This window comes from Chlorocebus sabaeus, chromosome 8, assembly GCF_047675955.1.
Source record: "Chlorocebus sabaeus isolate Y175 chromosome 8, mChlSab1.0.hap1, whole genome shotgun sequence".
Classification (NCBI taxonomy): domain Eukaryota; kingdom Metazoa; phylum Chordata; class Mammalia; order Primates; family Cercopithecidae; genus Chlorocebus; species Chlorocebus sabaeus.
In genome coordinates, this window is record NC_132911.1 from 2,614,378 (window position 1) to 2,634,915 (window position 20,538).

The 20,538-nt window shown below is 52.7% G+C and overlaps 1 protein-coding gene and 1 pseudogene across 6 annotated transcripts in view; one reads left to right on the forward strand and one right to left on the reverse strand.

Annotated features, from left to right (window-relative positions):
- Window positions 1–20,538, forward strand: part of ARHGEF10 (Rho guanine nucleotide exchange factor 10) — a 137,502-nt gene that overhangs the window by 112,482 nt on the left and 4,482 nt on the right. For all 6 annotated transcript variants that reach the window (XM_073017913.1, XM_073017915.1, XM_007961584.3 and 3 more), the window contains 2 exons: window positions 10,679–10,853; window positions 19,760–19,882. In XM_073017913.1, the coding sequence (XP_072874014.1) occupies window positions 10,679–10,853; window positions 19,760–19,882 (298 nt within the window). The remainder of the gene's footprint in view (window positions 1–10,678; window positions 10,854–19,759; window positions 19,883–20,538) is intronic.
- LOC140712283 (uncharacterized) lies at window positions 1,788–5,402 on the reverse strand (annotated as a pseudogene).

Consider the following 20,538-nt stretch of genomic DNA (forward strand, 5'->3'; position numbering starts at 1 on the left):
AGGGTCCAAGTCCCTCACCACTCAGGGGGGCCTGTCACCATTGCCTGGGGTCCACAGTCCCTCACCACTCAGGGGGGCCTGACATCATTGGCCAGGGTCCACAGTCCCTCACTACTCAGGGGGGCCTGTCACCACTGCCCGGGGTCCACAGTCCCTCACCACTCAGGGGGGCCTGTCACCATTGCCCGGGGTCCACAGTCCCTCATCACTCAGGGGGACCTGTCATCATTGCCCGGGGTCCACAGTCCCTCACCACTCAGGGGGCCCTGTCGTCATTGCCCGGGGTCCACAGTCCCTCACCACTCAGGGTCCACCAGGGGCTTATGCTTGGTGCCGCGGTTCTGTGGTTTTGGGCAAACGTATCGTAGCATTGTTCACCACTACAGCATCGCGCAGAGTGGGTTCACTGCCCTGGACATCCTCTGCTCTCTGTTCAGCCCTCCCTCCCGCCGTCCCAGCAACCACTGGTCCTCACGATGCCATTTCTTCAGATTGACAGAAAGTAAACGCTAAGCGTGACCCGGTTGGAATGTGGGGCACGGGGCCCTCGGGACCACTGGGCCTTAGGGCAACCCCTCTGGAGGGCACTCACCTGTTACCAGTTAGCACTGGGGTTCATAACATCTTCCCGGCAGCTCCCCACCCTAGAGAAATCCACTCTACAGAGGAGCTTGTCCATTGCAGCCTTGTTGGCATCACAAACACTTGGGAGTGTCCAAATGCATGCGGATGGGAGGAGCTGGGGAAATGAGGTCATCTATGTCCCGCGGAGTGGGTGAGCTCAGGCAGCAGGAGGAGGCCCACACTCTCCTTGTGGGTGTTCCTAAATGCATGCCCATAGGGGCACATGTGGGCAAGCAGGCTGCAGAACACTGTCCGAGCCCACTCCCAGGGAGGCTGCGGTGCCTGGTGAGCCCACCCGCGTCTGCTGTTGTCAGTGGCTGTGTGACGTGCCAGCGTGTGTGTGTGTGCGGTTGGACAGACATTCCTGAAGTGATGAGGAAAAGGCTACATACTTCCCCTCACACCTGCATTTTTCAGCCGTGTCATATGTGGCATTTATTATGAGGTTGCGCTGTCTTACTTTTTTACTGTCTGTTCATGGCCATCTCTTGACCCTACTGTCCCTAAACTGGGATAACAGCGGTGTGTTTTCAGCCAATAAAATGGACCAACTCATCATTAAGAATTCCTTTGGGCTGGGCACAGCAGCTCACACCTATAATTCCAGCTCTTTGGGAGACCAAGATGGGTAGATTGCTTGAGCTCAAGAGTTCAAGACCAGGCTGGGCAGCATGGCAAAACCCCGTCTCTACAAAAAACATAGAAATTAGCTGGGCACAGTAGTGCACGTCTGTCGGATATTTGGGAGGCTGAAGTGGGAGGATCACTTGAGCCCAGGAAGTCGAGGCTGCAGTGAGCCAAGATTGCGCTGCTATACTCCAGCCTGGGTCAGAGGAAGACCCTGTCTCAAAAGAAGAAAAAAAAAAAATTCCTTTGACCCTCACACAAAAGGTCACAGGAAAGAATGTCTTCAGTTGGGGCGAGGGGTCTAATTTCATCTCTTTGAAGGTTGTGAAGACGTTCTAATGATGAGATCGTCACAAATCCAGAAAGAAATGGTATTAAGAGCTTCTAAAAATATTTGTCTAGACCATCGTTAGGAGGGATGAACCAGTTCCCCGGGTTAGGAACTTTAAGACATTTTGCTGGTATTTCATGAATCGCATTTGCTCACCCTCATGAGACCGGTTTCAGGACATGCCTAGGCTGCACCCTCTGTCGTCTCAGAGGGATAGTGGCTCCTGAGCTGCCCCGTGGACGCCGCTTTGGCTGGCAGGCACGGCAGGATGCGGGCTAATGCCGTCTTCAGCCAGGAAAGGGCTCTCCGGCTGGCCCCTGCAGACCTGGGTCTGGTTAGGGATGCGAGGTCCACACTGGGGCAAGGTGAACATGGGACCTGGGTCCTGAGCCTCCTGGAGGCCGACACTGTGCCATGGATCGTGAATAGCATTCCCGTATGTGTGTCTGTTTTTGACACAGCCTCCCCCACATCCTTCGAGACCCGGCCTGCTAGACAGGGATGGAAGATAGCTGGACAGGGAGGTCAGGGTACATGTTAGATGAATTTTGGCAGTATTGTTCCTGTTACTTTTCATATCCATCTGACACTTCTTATTTCACATGCCCAGAGAACGAGAAGCCTTCAGTGTTGCGTAGAGCCAGGGATTAGGTAGTGTTGCCAGGCAGGGCAGCACCGTTCCTGACCTTGTCCACAGCCCTTGTACCCCATCAGTACAGCCATCCCCGTAACTGTGTAATACTGAGGCACAAGGTTTCAGTACAGCCATCCCAGTAACTGTGTATTACAGAGGTACAGGGTTTCAGTACAGCCATCCCAGTAACTGTGTAATACAGAGGCACAGGGTTTCAGTACAGCCATCCCAGTAACTGTGTATTACAGAGGCACAAGGTTTACATCCTAGCTCAGCCATATAGTATCCAGTGATCTTGGATCAGCCACCTACCTGGGCCTCGGTTGTCTGAGCTGACAGCTGGGGGTTACCCCTTTCTGAGGCTGCTTGTAATTTATATGCTGTAAATCTCGAAGACTTCAGAGAGAAGCAATGTGTTTGGATCCAGATATAGGGCTCTTTCCTTGCATTTTCAGTACCAAAATAACTAAATGCATTTTTAGAAAGAAGCAAAAATCTGCTCTCTCTGAAAACATGAAGTTCATCCTGCCGTTCCCATTGTGCAGGGAAACTGTGGCCAGGGGCGGGTGCAGCCCGCAGGACCTGAACCTGCGGGATCCGAGCCCCGAGTGTGCGTCCGCCCTGCTGACAGCGGGGGCAGCAGCTGCGGGGGGATCCATCCCGAAGGACCATATGCTGTCAGAATAGTGCTGGCCTGGGAGCTGCCTGCGATCTGAGCTTGGGTTGAGCGGGTTGGGAGACGCCAGCTGTATTTGGAAGAAAAAGGCACCCGAGGCTCTGAGGCTTCGGCGTTCCTGGAGTGACTGGCCCAGTGGAGGAGTCAGCCTGGTTACCAGTGGGGGTGGCTGGCCCCCGTCCCAGCTCTGGCACCGTAACAAAGCAGTGGAGATGCTGAGCCAGGTGCTTGGTGCAGCACCCACGACATGGCAGGGGGCACCCACCTGCCTGTCAGTGCCATCAGGAGCAGATGGGAAGACATGCCGTGGATGCTGAGCCGCCGCACGGTGCCAGTCACAGTCCCCTGGACGCTTTAGGGGAGGGGAAGTATCTTTTTTTCCCCAACTGCAAATGGCCCTTTACCCTGGGTTTGTCCAATTGCTGTTTAAATCTCATAGTGTTAGGAACACGGATGTAGTGCTGAGGGATCTGACATTTAGGAAAGGGAGAATCATTCTGGATTTCTGGGGGGCATTGCCTGGACAAGTCTTGCTTAGAACCTTGAGTCACAGCTCCTTTCAGTTGAATGACTACAGCTGCTTAAGTTGCAAACCTCTTCTTCCTCACTCTTGGTTTTCTACAATATGCAGTGCTCTTGACTGAAGATGGAAGGAAAGAAAGAGAGGAAAAAGTTTTCTTGCCCCCATCCTCTACTGAAGGGAAAAACAGAATGAAATAATAAAATAGGCAAGATATTAAAGATGACCTAAATAGTGCAACATAGTGATTTTCTGCAGCAATGCATTTTTTCTCATAGGAATTTAATTCTTGTCATTGTGTAGAAAGAGACACAGGGCAACAAAACAGGACTAAGCAGGCACGGTGGCTCACACCTGTAATCACAGCCACTCGGGAGGCTGAGGCAGGAGGACTGCTTGAGGCTAGGAGTTCAAGGCCAGCCTGGGCAATATAGCGAGACCCTATATCTAAACATAGAAAATAAAACAACAGGCCCAGGTCAGCAGAAGAGGCCAGAGATCCCCGAACACTGTTGGATCCCAGTCCTTAGAGACCCCCGAACACTGGAGTCCCAGTCCCCAGAGACCCCTGAACACTGTGGAATGTCGGTCCCCAGAGACCCCTGAACACCATCAATGTCAGTCCCCAGAGACCCCCGAACACTGTGGAATGTCGGTCCCCAGAGACCCCTGAACACTGTGGAATGTCGGTCCCCAGAGACCCCTGAACACTGTGGAATGTCGGTCCCCAGAGACCCCTGAACACTATGGAATGTCCGTCCCCAGAGATCCCCCAAACACTGGAATCCATAGCCTACTTTCTTTCAGACACCTTCAGAATCACACAATTTCAAGGCAAACAGAGACTTAGAGATCCTGTGGCCCAATGTTCTTGTTTTCAGAGAACCAAGCCTTAGAGAAAGGAGAAGCCATGCCCAACATCGGTGCTAAGGTAACATCCATATAATCTGTCCTCCAGCAGAAACATAGCAAATACTCACCCAGTACCTAGCATTGGGCAAAAACAAACCAACCACAGATGGTTGAGACATTGAAAACACAGGCCCGGCTCTCAGTCCCAGGATGGCTGGGCTGCCAGCGTGAGTGAGGGTGCTGTGGAAGTTTCGGGGGCAACACTCCCTCCGGGCCTCAGGCTGGCACAGTGAGCCGACATCCAGGGGCCCTGCATCCCACGGTTACTACGAATTTCACAACGGCCACAGCAAAGTGTCAAGCCAGGCCTGCGTCCCTGTAGGCACAGGCGTGCGTCCCTGTGGGCACAGGCCTGCGTCCCTGTGGGCACAGGGCTCTCGGCAGCTGCCTAGGGATGGTGCCCGTGCAGCTGGCTGGTCGAGGGTAAGGAGGGATTCACTAAGAGAAACCAGGATGGCACCTCAGAGAGGGAGAGATGCATCAGGCTTCGAGACTACGGGTCCCCAAGGGGCTGCCGGAAGCAGAGGGTGGGTCTGCGAGCGCAGTAGGGGACAAAGAGCTTGGGTCCTGTCACTGGTTCAGCTCATGGGGGTTGGGGGGAAGCATGGGCAGTGCAGATATCCCCATGCTCCTGAAGGTAGCCGCCTTTGACTTGACTTCTTGGAGCAGAGTTCTGTGTAGTTTTCTTTCAAACAGCACTTTTGCTGCAGACAGTGCTGAGCCATTGAAGGGTTTTCAGCATGGAACAGATGTCAAAATTTGTTTTCAGAAGAGTATTTTGCCAGAAGTGTAATGAGGTGTGAGACGCTTGGGTACTAGAACCAAGGAGGTTGTGCTGGGTTAAAAACTCCGGGACTGAGGCCCAACCAACCATGGATTTGGTTTTATTTTATTTATTTATTTATTTTAGACGGAGTCTCACTCTGTCGCCCAGGCTGGAGTGCAGTGGCACGATCTCGGCTCCCTGCAAGCTCCGCCTCCCAGGTTCACACCATTCTCCTGCCTCAGCCTTCTGAGGAGCTGGGACTATAGGCGCCCGCCACGATGCCCGGCTAATTTTTTGTACTTTTAGTAGAGACATGGTTTCACCATGTTAGCCAGGATGGTCTTGATCTCCTGACCTCGTGATCCGCCTGCCTCGGCCTCCCTGAGTGCTGGGATTACAAACATGAGCCACCGCGCCCGGCAGGGTTTGGTTTTTCTAAAATCATCTTTCCAGAAGTTTGGATCGTGATTGTGAAAGAGTCAACAGCCCGAGGAAAGAAAGAAGCGTTACTCCTCTATTCTCTAGTCACACCAGAGTTCCCTCATATGCCACTGTTGTTTGTTTTGCTTTTTTAAATCCTCTCTATGGAAGTCGCCTTCCTCTGCCCCAAACAGTTTTCCAGGGAGTAATTTCTGCTTTATTCTGAACTGGCTCGAGAAACCAGTTATGATGGAGACTTGTGCGTGAAACAGGCAGCAGGTGGCCAATAAATTAGATAATCTAGACGAGATGGACAGACTCTAGAGTGGCACAAACTACCAAAACTGAATCATGAAGAAATAGAACATTTGAATAGACCTAAAACTAGTAAGGAAATTGAATCAGTAATCACAAACTTCTGAACAACAACAAAAAGCCCAGGACCAGATGGCTTCACTGGTGAATTCTAACCAAACGTCTTAAAAAAGAATTAACAGCACTCTTTCCCAAACTCTCCAAAAATATTGACGAGGAGGGAGCAACACTTCCTACTCATTCTGCAGTCAGCATGACCCCGATACCAAAGACACGACAAGAAAACCACAGACCAGTATCCACTGTGAGCATGGATGCAAAAATCCTCCACGGAAGACTTGCAAAGTGAGATCAACAGCATACTGAAAGGATTGTGTACCCTGGAAAAATGAGATAGATTCCTAAAATGCAAAGGTGGTTCAGGACGTGAAAATCAATCAGTGGAATGCATCACATTAACAGAATAATGGGGGGAAAAACACACGATCATCTCAATTGATGCACAAAAAGTACTTGACAGAATTTATCACCCTTTTATGATAAAAACACTCAAACTAAGACTAGAAAGTGACTTTTCCTCCACCTGCCAAAGGGCATCTACAAAAAACTCACAGCTAACATCATACTTTATGGTTAAAGAAGAAAAGTTTTCCCCTGAAGATCAAGAACAAGACAAGGATGGCTTCTACCATTTCTATTTGCAGTAGTACTGGAGGATCTGCCAGAGCAATTAGACAAGGGAAAAAAGCTGGAGGACTCAGATGAGAGGAAGAAGTAAAGTTGCATTTGCATATGATATCCTTTTGTATGTAGAAGATTCTGAGGAATCTACAGCAAAACTACTCGACTAATAAACAGGTTGAGCAAGGTTAGAGGGCACAAGATTGGTATACAAAAATCAATTAAATTTCTGTACACTAGCAGCAAACAACCTGAAAATGAGACAAAGAAAACAACTTCATTTATAATGCTGTCAAAAAGAAAAATACTTAGAGAAATTTTTAATCCAAAAAGGCAAGATTTATACACTAAAAACTACAAGACATCATTCAAAGACATTAAAGAATACCTAAATAAGTGGGAAGGCATCCTGTGTTCATAGATTGGAAGACATACTATTGTTAAGAAGAAAACAGTCCCCAAATGGATCTGCAGATTCAACACAATTCTTATCAAAATTTCCACTGCTTTTTTATTTTTATTTTTTTCAGCAAAACTTGACAAGCACATCCTGAGATTCATCTGGAGGTGCAGGGGATCCAGAAGAGCCAAAATAATCTAGAAAAACAACAAAATTGGAGGCTCACACTTCCTAACTTCAGATTTTACCACACAGACACATACATCAGTGACACAGACCGGAGACCACATGCATCTGTGGTCACATAATTTTCAACACGGTGCCAAAACTATTCCATTTGAATATTGAATGGCCTCTTCAACAGGTGCTGCTGGCACAACTGGGTATCCATGTGCAGAAGAATGAAGCTGGACCCCTGCCTCACACCACATACAAAATTGTCTCAAGTGAATTAAAACGTAAATGTAAGAGCTAAAACTATAAACACCTTAAAAGAAATAGGAGTAAATCCTCATGATTTTGGACTAGACAGTGGTTTCTTAGATCTGACACCTCAAGCACAAGCAACCAATGTGGAAAAATAAGATACCTTGGGCTTCATTAAAATTAAAACCTTTTTGCTTCAAAGGACACTATCAAGGGAGTGAAAAGACAACCCACAGAGTGGGAGAAAATACGTACAGCTGATGTGAGAAGGATCTGGTATGCAGAGCATCTGGCACACTCTTAGAACTTAATAAAAAGAAAACTAACCCTATGAAAGGCAAAGGAACTGAATGGATAATTCTCCAAAGAAGATGTACAGTCGACCCATAAGCACACGAGAAGATGGTCAGCATTGTTGCTTGTTAGGGAATCATGGAGCGAAACCACAATGAGGCACTGTGTCTGTCACACACTGGGATGGCAGGAATAATGTTGTCAGTGGAGCCAGCACGCACCGGAGAGCACGTGAGGACGCTGGGAGACTCTTACTTGCTGGTGGGAATGCAGAATGGTACAATTTCTGGGGAAGACAGTTTGTGATTTCTTCAGAAAGTAACTCATGACATGACCAGGTGACCCAGCATTTCCAGTCGTAGTTGTAGATTCAGAAGAACCTGATATTCATGTAGACACGAATGACCATAGCAGTGTTATTTATAGTCAAAAAGCGGATGCAGCCCAGACGCCCAGGAACTCGTGAATGGACAAACAGAATGTGGTTCCTTCATACACAGGGACTGGATTCAGCCATGAAAAGGAGGGAAGCCCCGACTCACGCCACCACGTGGATGTACCTGGAAAACGCCAAACTCAGTGAAAGAAGCCAGACACAAAAGGCCGAACGTTGTAGGATTTTGTTTATATGAAATGTCAGAACAGGCCAATCCAGAGACAGAACATGGATGAGTGGTTGTCCGGGGCTGGGGAGGGGCATGAGGGTGATGAAATGTTCTGGAATTCAAGAGTGGTGAAGGTTGGCAACTTTCCGAATATACTAAAAAACAGAATTGCACCCTATAGAAGGGTGAACTTCATGATACGTGAATTATAGCTCAGTATTTTCAAAAGGAGGTGGCAGTTTTGGAGGTAGCTGGGAAGTTAGCAGGTGTCAGCCTGAAGCAGGTGGAGGAGCTGGCTCCAACGATGGCTGCTGGGAGCGGCCTGCCTAGCACAGGCAGGAGGAGGGGGAACCGCACAGCCCAGCCAGAAAGGGGCACACGGCTTTTCTTCCTTTCCTTTTTCCCTCTTTTTCTTTTTAATTTAAGATGAGTGAGACTTGTACATGCTTTGGGGCTGAATGACAGAAGCCAGGAGAGGCAGGTCCCCATTCCAGGAGGAGGGCGAGGAGTGGGGCAGGAAGGAGCCAGTGCCAGGAGGTGGCCGGATTGGAGGTGGAGTGTCAGGGGAGTGTGGGCCTGCACGCCTTCTCCTCGGTGACGCAGGAGGCCAAGTCAGAGGGAGGAGGGATCAAAAGCATATGCGCTAGAACCATCTGGAATGAGAACCCAGACTTCCCAACCCCCAGGCAGATGCTCTTTCTCCCACGCCACACAGCCCAGATCGTTTAGACGGTGAAGAGCCTGTGAAGCTTCAGTTCATAAAACACTTGGGATCTTTGTGTGCGAGATTCGTGTTCCGCTGACGGGTAGGAGCTGGGTTCTCTGCATAGGAACCAAGTCACAAGTCAGTGACGCAGACTCCTTCGCAATTGTGAGCACCAGTTCCTTCCCATTGACAAATATTTAAATTCAACTTGTGATTATCGAAGAAATTTTCTATGAGGAAACTACGGGCATATGGCGAGAGGCATTTATACGACTGACTCTAGAATGGGCACTTTAGAAGCAGGGCCCTCACTTCATATCAGGGGACCTGGGGGGGTTCCAGTTTGCTCCGAGGGTGGACAGTCACATGTGGAGCCCGCTCTAGATCCACAGTGATGGGACTTGGGGCCGTGTGGGCCAGGCTCCCGCACCGTGTCACCTCCCTGGGGACCCCAGCCTCCCACATCGTATCGCCTCCCTGGGGACCCCAACCCCTGTGTGCCCAGCCTGAGGACACAGCCCCCTCCTCAGATGGCATTGCTCTCAGGCCCTGCAATGCTCCTGTGTAGGCTGGGGCCCTCCTCTACCCTCCGCTCCTGATGGAATCTCAACTGAAACAAGAGGCAATACCACGGGAGATGGGATCTTCCAACCACTGAAGTCGCATCCCTGAGTTCCTGCCCAGTGGGCTCTGGGTGCGGCTTGGTGCTGCAGGGTGGGGTTTGGTGCCATGGGGCATGTGCGTGGAGTCAGCAGTCTCCACCATGGGGGCTGTCGTCTTTTCCCTTATTCTCAGATTGTGGGACAACTCATAGGGCGGAGATGTCAGTCTGGTTATTTCCTGTGGGTTTTTATGAGTTTCATCACTTTGCTTTAGATAATTGTGCAGGATCGTGAGTTTCTTTAATTTCAAGAGCTGTGAGGCTGCTGGTTCCTGGGGCACACAGTGTCTCTAAACTTTGTCCCAGCCCTCACCCCTGCCGCCCCCTGCAATCCTGATGGGCAGGGCGGGGGCAGTTCTCCTGGGACTGATCCCACAGAGCCTGAGTGCCAGGCAGCCCCTGAGGCCACGTCGGGGGGTCGCTGTGTGAGCAGTCCCTGCTGGCTGCAGGGTGACGAGGGCCCAGGCCCAGGCACCAGTGGGAACCCTCAGAGCAGGCTGCTGGGATGCACTTTTGGAGCTGTGGGGCTGCAGCTGAGCCTGGACGCTCCAGAAGGACCAGGTTGCGTGAAGAAGCAGAAGGTGCCTGTCCAGGACAGCAGAGCTAAGAGGAGGCACAGACTCAGAACCAGGGTTGGGCTGCAGGCAGGCGGTGGGGCCCCACGCCACAGCCTGGAGACCTCAGGGAAGGTTCTGGGCAGGTTCTGATGGGCCTGGGGGAATGGATCAGCCTCCTCCATCAGTCCCCACGGTTTGGGTCCTCCTGTGCCTCCTCTTGCCAGCCTGCCCGTGTCTCCTTTTGGACACAAGCTCAGTGGCCTGGGCCCCTTGGCAGGGGCATCGTGCCTGTGTCTTCGGAGTGGCCATTTTCTGGGCTCATGAAGGAGCCAGGATGATTAAAATGGCAGGCAGTTGGGTTGCTGGTGTTCGGTTGCTGGGGAGGCCTATGATTTGGAGCAAAGCCTGCTGCTGTGTTGCAGCCACTGAATGGCGCTCCAGCTGGACACCACATGGACCCAACAGGCCCTAGTCAGACTCGCTCCATGGGGCCAGCAGACTTGACCTTCTCTCGATTTCACAGGGTCAGCTGGAGGCCCACCAGGAGGAAGGCATGGTGATCTCCCACATGGCTGTGGCCGGCGTCGGGATCTGGATTGCCTTCACCTCGGGGTCCACACTCCGCCTTTTTCACACGGAAACTCTCAAGCACCTGCAGGACATCAACATCGCCACCCCTGTTCACAACATGCTGCCAGGTAAGCGGGTGGGACGGGGCCCAGGGATGGGCATGGGGGTGCGGAGCGCGGTCAGCCAACCTTAGTGCTTCCTGGTGCAGGACACAGAGGCCCCCGAAGGAGCCGCGTGCTGGGAGGAGCTGCGTGGCGGTGCCATCTCTGTAGGTCAAAGCGGGTGGGAGATGATTTCTCATCGTTGGTGCAACAAGGCCCTGGGGAAGCCGGGACCTGAGGCTGAAGAACACAGAACAGGAGGCCTCCCTGCGGCTGGGAGGGCTGTTGGGGAGAGGCTGTTTGTGAATGCCCCGTTGCTGGTGGGTATCACCGAAGTTTCTGGGCAGGGAGGAAGGCCGTTACCCATTGAGTTTTGGGAGGATCATCCTACAGCAGGGTGTGGAGAAAAGAAATGAGGAGGGGCCCAACCGGCTTGCTTCATGGGTAGCCTGGGGCCACACTGGGGTCCGTGGAAGGGCTGTTTTGGTTCTTTGCCTGCTGGTGAGTATTGGAAGATGTTTGCAGTTTTACACGCCACAGACGGGCAGGCTTACAAGCCAGAGAGGCTGCCCCTCCGCGTTCTGGAGGCTGCATGCCCAGGAGCACGGTGCCTGCAGGGCAGGTTTCTGGGAGGATCTGCTTCCTGCTTCTTGCAGTTGCTGCCTTCTGACTGGGGCCTCAGGTGGTGGAAAAAGAGCCCTGGGGTCTCCTCTGCTTCCTGTAAGGGCGCTAATCCCATCATGGGGACCCTATCCTCACGACCTCATCTAACCCTAATCACCTCCCCAAAGCCCCGCTTCCTCGCACCATCCCACTGTGGGCAGGGCTTCAACATCGAAATTTGGGGAGACACAATCATGACTGAGTCCATGATAGGCCATTTATGATACACGGAAAAAAACCACAATGATTAGGGGTCCGGTTCTAGAACAGGTGTGAGGCTGTCCTTTGACAAAGGGAGGATGAGGAGGATGAGGAGGCATTGAGGATGTTCCTCGGGGCCGCTGCGTCCCCTCCGCACTCCCATTGGAGGTGGGAGGGTGAATATAGTTGGTGCATGGTGAGTCTGTGATAGCCATTCTTTTCTCAGGGGCTAACTATACAAGTCATTGTTAAAATACTCCAGGAGATTTCTCTTAGTGGAGAAAAGGAGGAAAAGGAGGAGAAAAGGAGGAAAAGGAGGAGCAAAAAAGGAAAAGGAGGTTTATGTAACATGCAAGTTTATATTTAGAGAACCAAAATGGTTAAGTCCCTGTGGCTTAGAAAGCAGACGGACGCTCTGCTGCGGACCTTGTGTTTTCTTTGGAGCACTCGCTGCTGGAGCAAATGTTTGCCGCAGGAATGGGCTGTTGTTGTTGGGACGGAACCAAGTCACATCCGTAATTGCCAAAGCTCTCACGTGGCAGTGAGTGTCCGTGTGTTCAAAGTTCTGTACACAAGGGGAGGTGAGGAGGGCGTTGCGAGAAAAACCTCTCCCCTCGACCTCCTGTGGGCTGCAGCCCCTGAGCCTCCCAATCCTGCCCCGGCTGCCTGCAGCGCAGGCCTCCCTCCGGGGAGGAGCAGCCCACGGTTACCCTGGTTCCAGAGTTCCGAGAGCAGCCATGGAAATGCAGCGGCCCCGCAGGATCTTTGGTGTTTATCCCTCTCCAGTTAGGATCAGAAAGAAACTCCTAATGAAGGGAAGGCTCTGGCCAGTGTGAGTGGAGTCTGTATTTTGAATTTGATTTTTTAATAAAATAACCCTTGCACACGATTTAGTAAAAGCCAATAGCACTCACGCCCAGGCTATGAAAAGCAAAGCAGGATAGGAAAGGCTGCGCTCTGGGGACCTACAGCCTCGCCCCTGTCCCAGCACCCACCCACTGTCAGCACCCGCCCCCACACCCCACCCACTGTCAGCACCTGCCCCCGCCCCCGCCGCCACACCCCACCCCATAGTCAGCACCCACCCCCCCATCCCCACCCCCAACCCCATAGTCAGGGCTCACCCCCAGCCCCCATCCCCACCCCCCACCCACTGTCAGCACCTGCCCCCGCCCCCACACCCCCCACCCCATAGTCAGCACCCACCCCCCCATCCCCACCCCCACCCACTGTCAGCACCCACCCCTCCATCCCCACCCCCCACCCCCCACCCCATAGTCAGGGCTCACCCCCGCCCCCATCCCCACACCCCACCCACTGTCAGCACCCACCCCCCCATCCCCATACCCCATCCCATAGTCAGGGCTCACCCCCAGCCCCCATCCCCACCCCCTACCCACTGTCAGCACCCGCCCCCACCCCTCACCCTGCAGTCAGCGCCCACCCCCCCCATCCCCACCCCCCACCGCATAGCCAGGGCTCACCCCCGCCCCCATCCCCACACCCCACCCCGCAGTCAGCGCCCACCCCCTCATCCCAGCACCCCACCCACTGTCAGCGCCCATCCCCGCCCACCCCATCCCCAAACCCCACCCTGCAGTCAGCGCCCACCCCCTCATCCCAGCACCCCACCCACTGTCAGCGCCCATCCCCGCCCCCCCATCCCCAAACCCCACCCTGCAGTCAGCGCCCACCCCCTCATCCCAGCACCCCACCCACTGTCAGCGCCCATCCCCGCCCCCCCCATCCCCAAACCCCACCCTGCAGTCAGCTGCCTCTCCCGCCCGCCTCCCTGCTGCTGCTGTTTGAAAGCCACTCCTGTATGGCAGGTTCTTAATGTTTTGTTTTAGATACTGTCTTTCACCTCTCCTGTAGAAGAGAAAGACAGAATTATCCTGCTTCCCTCCAAGCATAGAGCACCCAACACAGTCCCGCACCGGTCCAGAAACAGAATGCAGAGCCCTTGCCGGCTGCTCAGGTCGCAGATTCTGGCTAAATCGCAGCTGCCTGTGTTGTGTGTTCTGGATGATGAAGTTGTGGCTGGGCGCTGAGTCTCCCTTCCTTGGTACTTTTCACCCTTCAGCTCATAGTTTCCAGTCGGCTGATGATGGATCCATCCCAAGCCCACCACAAGCCTCCCACTTGGTGCCAGCAGATGTGTGGGGCTCTGCAGAGCCACCGTCCCCTGGCGCCCACCCTCCCAGGCCCCTCTAACATCCTGGGCTGACTCTGCACGGCCACAGTGTGTGCTCTCAGCCCTCTGCTCCCGGGGCCCCTGAATCATGGGTCTTTACTTATTCCTGCACACAGAGTCAGGTCTCCATTTTAGACCCGCGTGAAAGCAAACACATGCGGCTGTTCAGATGGAGTGCCGTGCCCGTAGTTGGCAGGTTTCTCCAGCATTTCGGTACTAAGTTTGAAATAGCTCCAGCCTCACTGATTTCTGGGGAGCACTGACTGCTTTACCCACATTCAGTTCTCTGCTCCAAGGCTGTGGCCTGCGGCCGCTGTGGCCTCATCAGTAGGAGAAGGGTACACAGGTTAGAGCCGACCTCGGTGACACCAGAAGTTCAGCTTTGTTTGTGATACTTCCAACAGTGATTCTCTGTAAGATCCTCGGTGCGGCATAGACTGAAATGATTCTGATTTTCGTTGCATTTTGTGACTTAGACGGAATGAGTAGGCCAGAGAGTCCTTTCCTCCAGAGAGCCCTTTCCTCTTGTCTCCTCTGCCCAGTTGTCTTTGCCTTTCAGCCAGTATTTCATATATTTCATAGAAATAAGCACTATGGCATTCCATGCTGTGTTTAGACATTCCGGTCGGGGCACATTCATACGGTGCTGAAGCGCACGGACGCTGAGGTCGCCGGGCCGTCACCACTCCTGGGTCCTTCTCCTCCTCATCATCCAACATGGTTCCTGGAGGCCCACAAATGTCCGCTGTGCTCTGTTCACACACACACAAAACCTTCATTCTCGAGTTGTATTCATGATGATGCTCAAATGGGTTTTTGTGTGTGTGTGTGTGTGTCAATACGACATAAAATTATCTTTTTGTGCTATTGCTGGAATATAAAAGTCAGGTAGCTTCTGCACATGAAGACTTGCCAAGCGAAAAACAACAAAATTTGAAATAAGCAAACTGTACTATAACTCCTGCCTTTTGTATAAGTTCACACAGCGTGATGAAACCTCCTTCCTTCCTCGGGGTCTCAGCCTACTGGCCCCTGGGGACTCCGTGAATCTGTAGCTAAGGACCTGGCTTTACTCCTTCTATTTGGAATTCAGTTCTGAAAACCATTTAGCTGGCGTTCTTTCACATAAGCTACATCAGGTTCGACACAGACTAACGGTTGATGAAGGCCTGTGATTAACATGCACGTTCGTTAGAGCAGTCATGACCGTTCTAAGTTAAAAAGGAGCAGAGTTCACGGCAAGTGGGTTCACGGCGCCTCAGCTTTTAGGTTGTGAGCAGTTGCAGTAGGTTACATCACCGGGCAGATGTTTCCTGCTCTGTCCCGCATGTTCAAAGGAGGATATTTTTTATGGAAAAGTGCTGACACCCCGTGGTAAATTGCACCTTTCTGAGCCTCCACTGAGTGAATACAGAGCCTCCAGGAACCATGTGAACAAATAAAATGGCCAAAATTTCCATTAAAAAACAACAACAACAAAAAAAACCAGTGTAACTTTTCTAAAGACCATGGACTACACCAATGAAACCGGACTCAAGATGGTGAGTTAAGGAACGAGACCGAGGACTTGGGAGCCACAGCCTCTCTCGGCAGCCTGTGTGGCCCTGGCCTGTCCTTCGGTTTATATTCCAGACTGGGAAGAGCAGAGGGTGAATCCCCCTGGTAGCATTTCCTCCGACACTTGGGGGACGCATTTGCTTCTTCCAGTCACTGTTCTGTCTGAGGTTATTTGAATGAACTTGGATGGTGTCGTTTATACCCCCAGCCCCTCCCAGCCTCCAGGGCAGGAAATGCGTCTCTCTGTGGCTGCCTATGGAAGGCCCTGGTGGCTCCCAACGGAGTGGCCATCCAGCAGCGGCTCACGTGCAGTCAGTCCCACTTCGTGCTTGTAACACATTGACCAACCTCACTGTGCAGCTGCGTCACCGTTCACCACCTCAGCTGCCCCGCCTGCCACCTCACCAGCAGACCTCACGTGGGCTCCAGCTCCCGGGACCCAGCCCTGTCTGGAACACACCCTGCTGTCCTGTTCTAGGTCAGTGTTGGTGCTTCTGGACGGGCACGGGACGCCTGGATAGCGGCACTCACCACAGTCTCTGGAATCGGAAAATGACCGCATGGTCTCGTGACTGTGGCAGTCAACTTTCTTATGTAGAATTAAAGATGTTGATTGGCAGACTGCTTGGAAAATGCAATGGAAAACCACTCTCTGGAACTTAACTCTCTTAGGTAGTTCCTGGGTACTTTGAAACCAGTTAAAAACATTCATGTCTGGTTTTTACCTGCTTTTACCTTTTTTATTTATTTTTATTTTTTATTTTATTTTTATTTATTTGAAACTAAGTTTTGCTCTTTTTGCCCAGGCTGGAGTGATGGTGCGATCTCAGCTCACTGCAACCTCCGTCTCCCGGGTTCAAGTGATTCTCCTGCCTCAGCCTCCCGAGTAGTTGGGATTACAGGCGCCCACCACACCCAGCTAATTTATTTTATTTATTTATTTATTCATTTATTTTTGTATTTTTAGTAGGGACAGGGTTTCACTATGTTGGCCAGGCTGATCTCGAACTCCTGATCTCAGGGGATCCAACCGCCTCGGCCTCTCAGAGTGCTGGGATTACAGGCATGAGCCGCTGCGCCCGGCCTGCCCTTTTTATTACATGCAAGCTTTGGCCAGCATCACAGGAGCCCTTCCAGAAGCCGGGCCAGCATTTCAGTCACGCGGCTGCAGCCTTTCCCGGCGCGCAGGTGGGGCTTCTCCCCTTCCCAGCATCTCACATCCCTGCTCCTACCCCAGGGCTGCTTCCCATCCCAGTGCCACACGGAGGGCTGGGAAGGCCGAGTTCAGGTTGTGTGCTGAACTCGTGTGCACACTGGTTTTCTCTCTCATCAGACAGTCATGTTTCACACTGAAAATACTTACCGTTGAGTCAAACTGCTGCTCTAGGAAGAGCATCCACACTCCCTCTGCGGCTGCGCCCCGTGTTGTAGAGCGATCGCGCTTGGGAGCAGCTGGGAATCCTGCGCATCAGCTTCGAAGCGGCTGCCGTGTTTTTCGTCAGCTTTAGAAAATAACAGCCCCGGCTTACGTACAGGACTGTGGATTCACTATCATCCTGACCACATCACGCAGCCAGGCAGACACTCAGAATTCCTGGGACGTGCATATTAGGGAGCTTTTAAAAATAATATCAATCAGTGTTTAGAAATAGAACCAAATGTCTGTCTTTGTCTGTAGTGAGGGTTTTTTGTTTTCTGAGGAGGCTGTTTGACACCTGTCGATACAGATCCCGTGTTTTTTGTTTTTTGTTTCTGTTTTGGGGGAGGCTGTTTGACCTCAATTCGGAGTCTTTGGCTCTGGGGTCAGATTGTTTTTCATGTTCTTTATCTGAGATGAACTTTGGGTCAAATGCAGGGATATTTAAAAGAGCTTCTATGTCTACAGAAAAGAAGAATCAAACTGTTTTTAAGTGTTCACCGTCACTTCTCAGGAACAAGCTAAATTGGCCTTCTGTGCTCCTCAGCTTTGGGGCTAAGTAGAGAAACACTGGGGTTATCTTGTCTGTGTTGGAAGGCCGCGATGCTGATGATTGTGTCAGAGTTGCAGGGAGCGACGTGAAAGTCCAGACCCACCCTGTAACCACCAGGAGGCAGGGTCTTCCTGTAACCGCCGTGAGGTGGGGTCTTCCTGTAACTGTGATGAGGCGGGGTTTTCCCTGTAACCGCCATGAGGTGGGGTCTTCCTGTAACTGCTGTGAGATGGGGTCTTCTCTGTAACCGCTGTGAGGTGGGATCTTCCTGTAACCACTGTGAGGCGGGGTCTTCCCTGTCACTGCAGTGAGGCGGGGTCTTCCCTGTCACCGCCATGAGGCGGGGTCTTCCTGTAGCCGCTGTGAGGCAGGGTCTTTGGAACAGGCCATGCATCTCCCACCCTATAACCGCCATGAGGTGGGGTCTTCCCTGTAACTGCTGTGAGGCGGGGTCTTCCTGTAACTGCCGTGAGGCGGGGTCTTCCTGTAACTGCTGTGAGGTGGGGTCTTCTCTGTAACCGCCGTGAGGCGGGGTCTTCCTGTAACCGCTGTGAGGCAGGGTCTTTGGAGCAGGCCATGCATCTCCCACCCTGTAACCGCCATGAGGTGGGGTCTTCCCTGTAACTGCCGTGAGGCGGGGTCATCCTGTAACCGCCGTGAGGCGGGGTCTTCCGTGTAACAGCCGTGAGGCGGGGTCTTCCTGTAACCGCCGTGAGGCAGGGTCTTCCCTGTAACTGCCGTGAGGTGGGGTCTTCCTGTGACCGCTGTGAGGCGGGGTCTTCCCTGTCACTGCAGTGAGGTGGGGTCTTCCTGTAACCGCTGTGAGGCAGGGTCTTTGGAGCAGGCCATGCATCTCCCACCCTGTAACTGCCATGAGGTGGGGTCTTGGAACAGGCCATGCATCTCCCACCCTATAACCGCTGTGAGGCAGGGTCTTCTCTGTAACCGCCGTGAGGCGGGGTGTTCCCTGTCACCACCGTGAGGCGAGGTTTTCCTGTCACCGCCGTGAGGCGGGGTCTTCTCTGTAACCTCCATGAGGTGGGGTCTTCCCTGTAACCTCCATGAGGTGGGGTCTTCCCTGTCACCACTGTGAGGTGGGGTCTTCCCTGTCACCGCCGTGAGGCGGGGTCTTCCCTGTCACCACCGTGAGGCGGGGTCTTCCCTGTCACCGCCGTGAGGCGGGGTCTTCTCTATAACCTCCATGAGGTGGGGTCTTCTCTGTAACCTCCATGAGGTGGGGTCTTCCCTGTAACCTCCATGAGGTGGGGTCTTCCCTGTCACCACTGTGAGGTGGGGTCTTCCCTGTCACCGCCGTGAGGTGGGGTTTTCCTGTCACTGCCGTGAGGCGGGGTCTTCTCTGTAACCTCCATGAGGCGGGGTCTTCTCTGTAACCTCCATGAGGCGGGGTCTTCCCTGTCACCACTGTGAGGCGGGGTCTTCCCTGTCACCACTGTGAGGCGGGGTCTTCCCTGTCACCACTGTGAGGCGGGGTTTTCCTGTCATCGCCGTGAGGCGGGGTCTTCTCTATAACCTCCATGAGGTGGGGTCTTCCCTGTCACCACCGTGAGGTGGGGTCTTCCTGTAACTGCCATGAGGCGGGGTCTTGGAATAGGCCATGCGTCTCCCACATTGTTTGGCAGCCACTTTCTAGCCTTGTCACGGCCAGAGCAAACTGTTTAGTTTCTCTGGGCTTCAGATCCTTGGCTGTAAAGCAAATCAAAACCAAACTAACAAAGAGCCTCAAAGGCCCTTCTGACCCTGCCGTCCACTGTGGCGTTTCCCTGCTGTGTCCAGCGCCGAGGCCATGTGACGATGTTGTTCTTCACGCAGAGCCCTGAAGAGGCCTTTCAGTTCCCTCTAGGGTCCAGCTGCGGCTGAGGGCCCGTTACTCGAGTCTAGCCGCGCACGCTGAGACCTCTCCTCACTTGTAAAGGGGCCTCTGTGCTCCCAAAGAACCGCAGGCCGCTGTGTGTGTCGGGGGCTCACGAGCTCACGTGCTACACGGCCAGGAAGCAAAAGGTTTAGACAGATTCATCCAGGGGCTTGATTCAGGGCTGAAGGGGCCGAGCAGAGCCATGCAGACGACAGCCCAGGAGACCCGGCCAGACATCGGGCCTGTTCTGTCCAGGTGCAGACGCAGGGCATGCCCCCAAGACCCTTGTCTTGCTCGTGTGGTTGAGGAGCCTGGGGCTCGGGTTTGGGAACTCCTGTGCCACATCCTGCCCCTGAGGGGTTTGGTGGTGGCATGACAGACCTGTGGGGTTTCCAGCTCCCTCACCACTCCCTCACCACCCCACCAACTGCTGCACAAACCAGACCCGAAACCACTCGTATGTCTTTCCGCCCAGGGCACCAGCGGCTGTCGGTGACGAGCCTGCTCGTCTGCCACGGATTGCTGATGGTCGGCACCAGCCTGGGAGTCCTCGTGGCCCTGCCAGTCCCACGTCTGCAAGGGATTCCCAAAGTGACCGGTGAGTGGCAGCTGCAGTCTGAGTGGCTGCATCCTGTTTTGCAGACTCATAGAGCATAGCAGTGCGTAGTGTGATTTAACATCCTGGGATTGTTACACAATTCAGATTATCTGTATGTTTTCGTGGTATTATAATGACTTAGTAGACTGTCTGTTTAATTGGAATTACCAATTTATATGTTTTCTGTTTCTTACGTTAGTAGTCCAAGGAGAATCTTATGTTTTCCTATTCTGTTTAATGCCAGAATTAGTTTCTGTCATTCCTTTCTGTATTTTATATTGTGAAGAAGGAAGCCGGGATCTCTGTTGTTCCTTTCTGTATTTTATATTGTGAAGAAGGAAGCTGGGATCTCCGTCAGTCCTTTCTGTATTTTATATTGTGAAGAAGGAAGCTGGGATCTCTGTCAGTCGTTTCTGTATTTTATACTGTGAAGAAGGAAGCCGGGATCTCCGTCAGTCCTTTCTGTATTTTATACTGTAAAGAAGGAAGCCGGGATCTCCCTCGGTCCTGTCTGTATTTTATATTGTGAAGAAGGAAGCCGGGATCCAAAAAGGCTCCGTTGTGCTGTTGCCATGTCATTAGGAGCTCAGGCTGGAGCACACGGCCTTTCTGGAAATATCAGTCCTGTTAGGGATTGGAGGCCTTAAAATATGCTC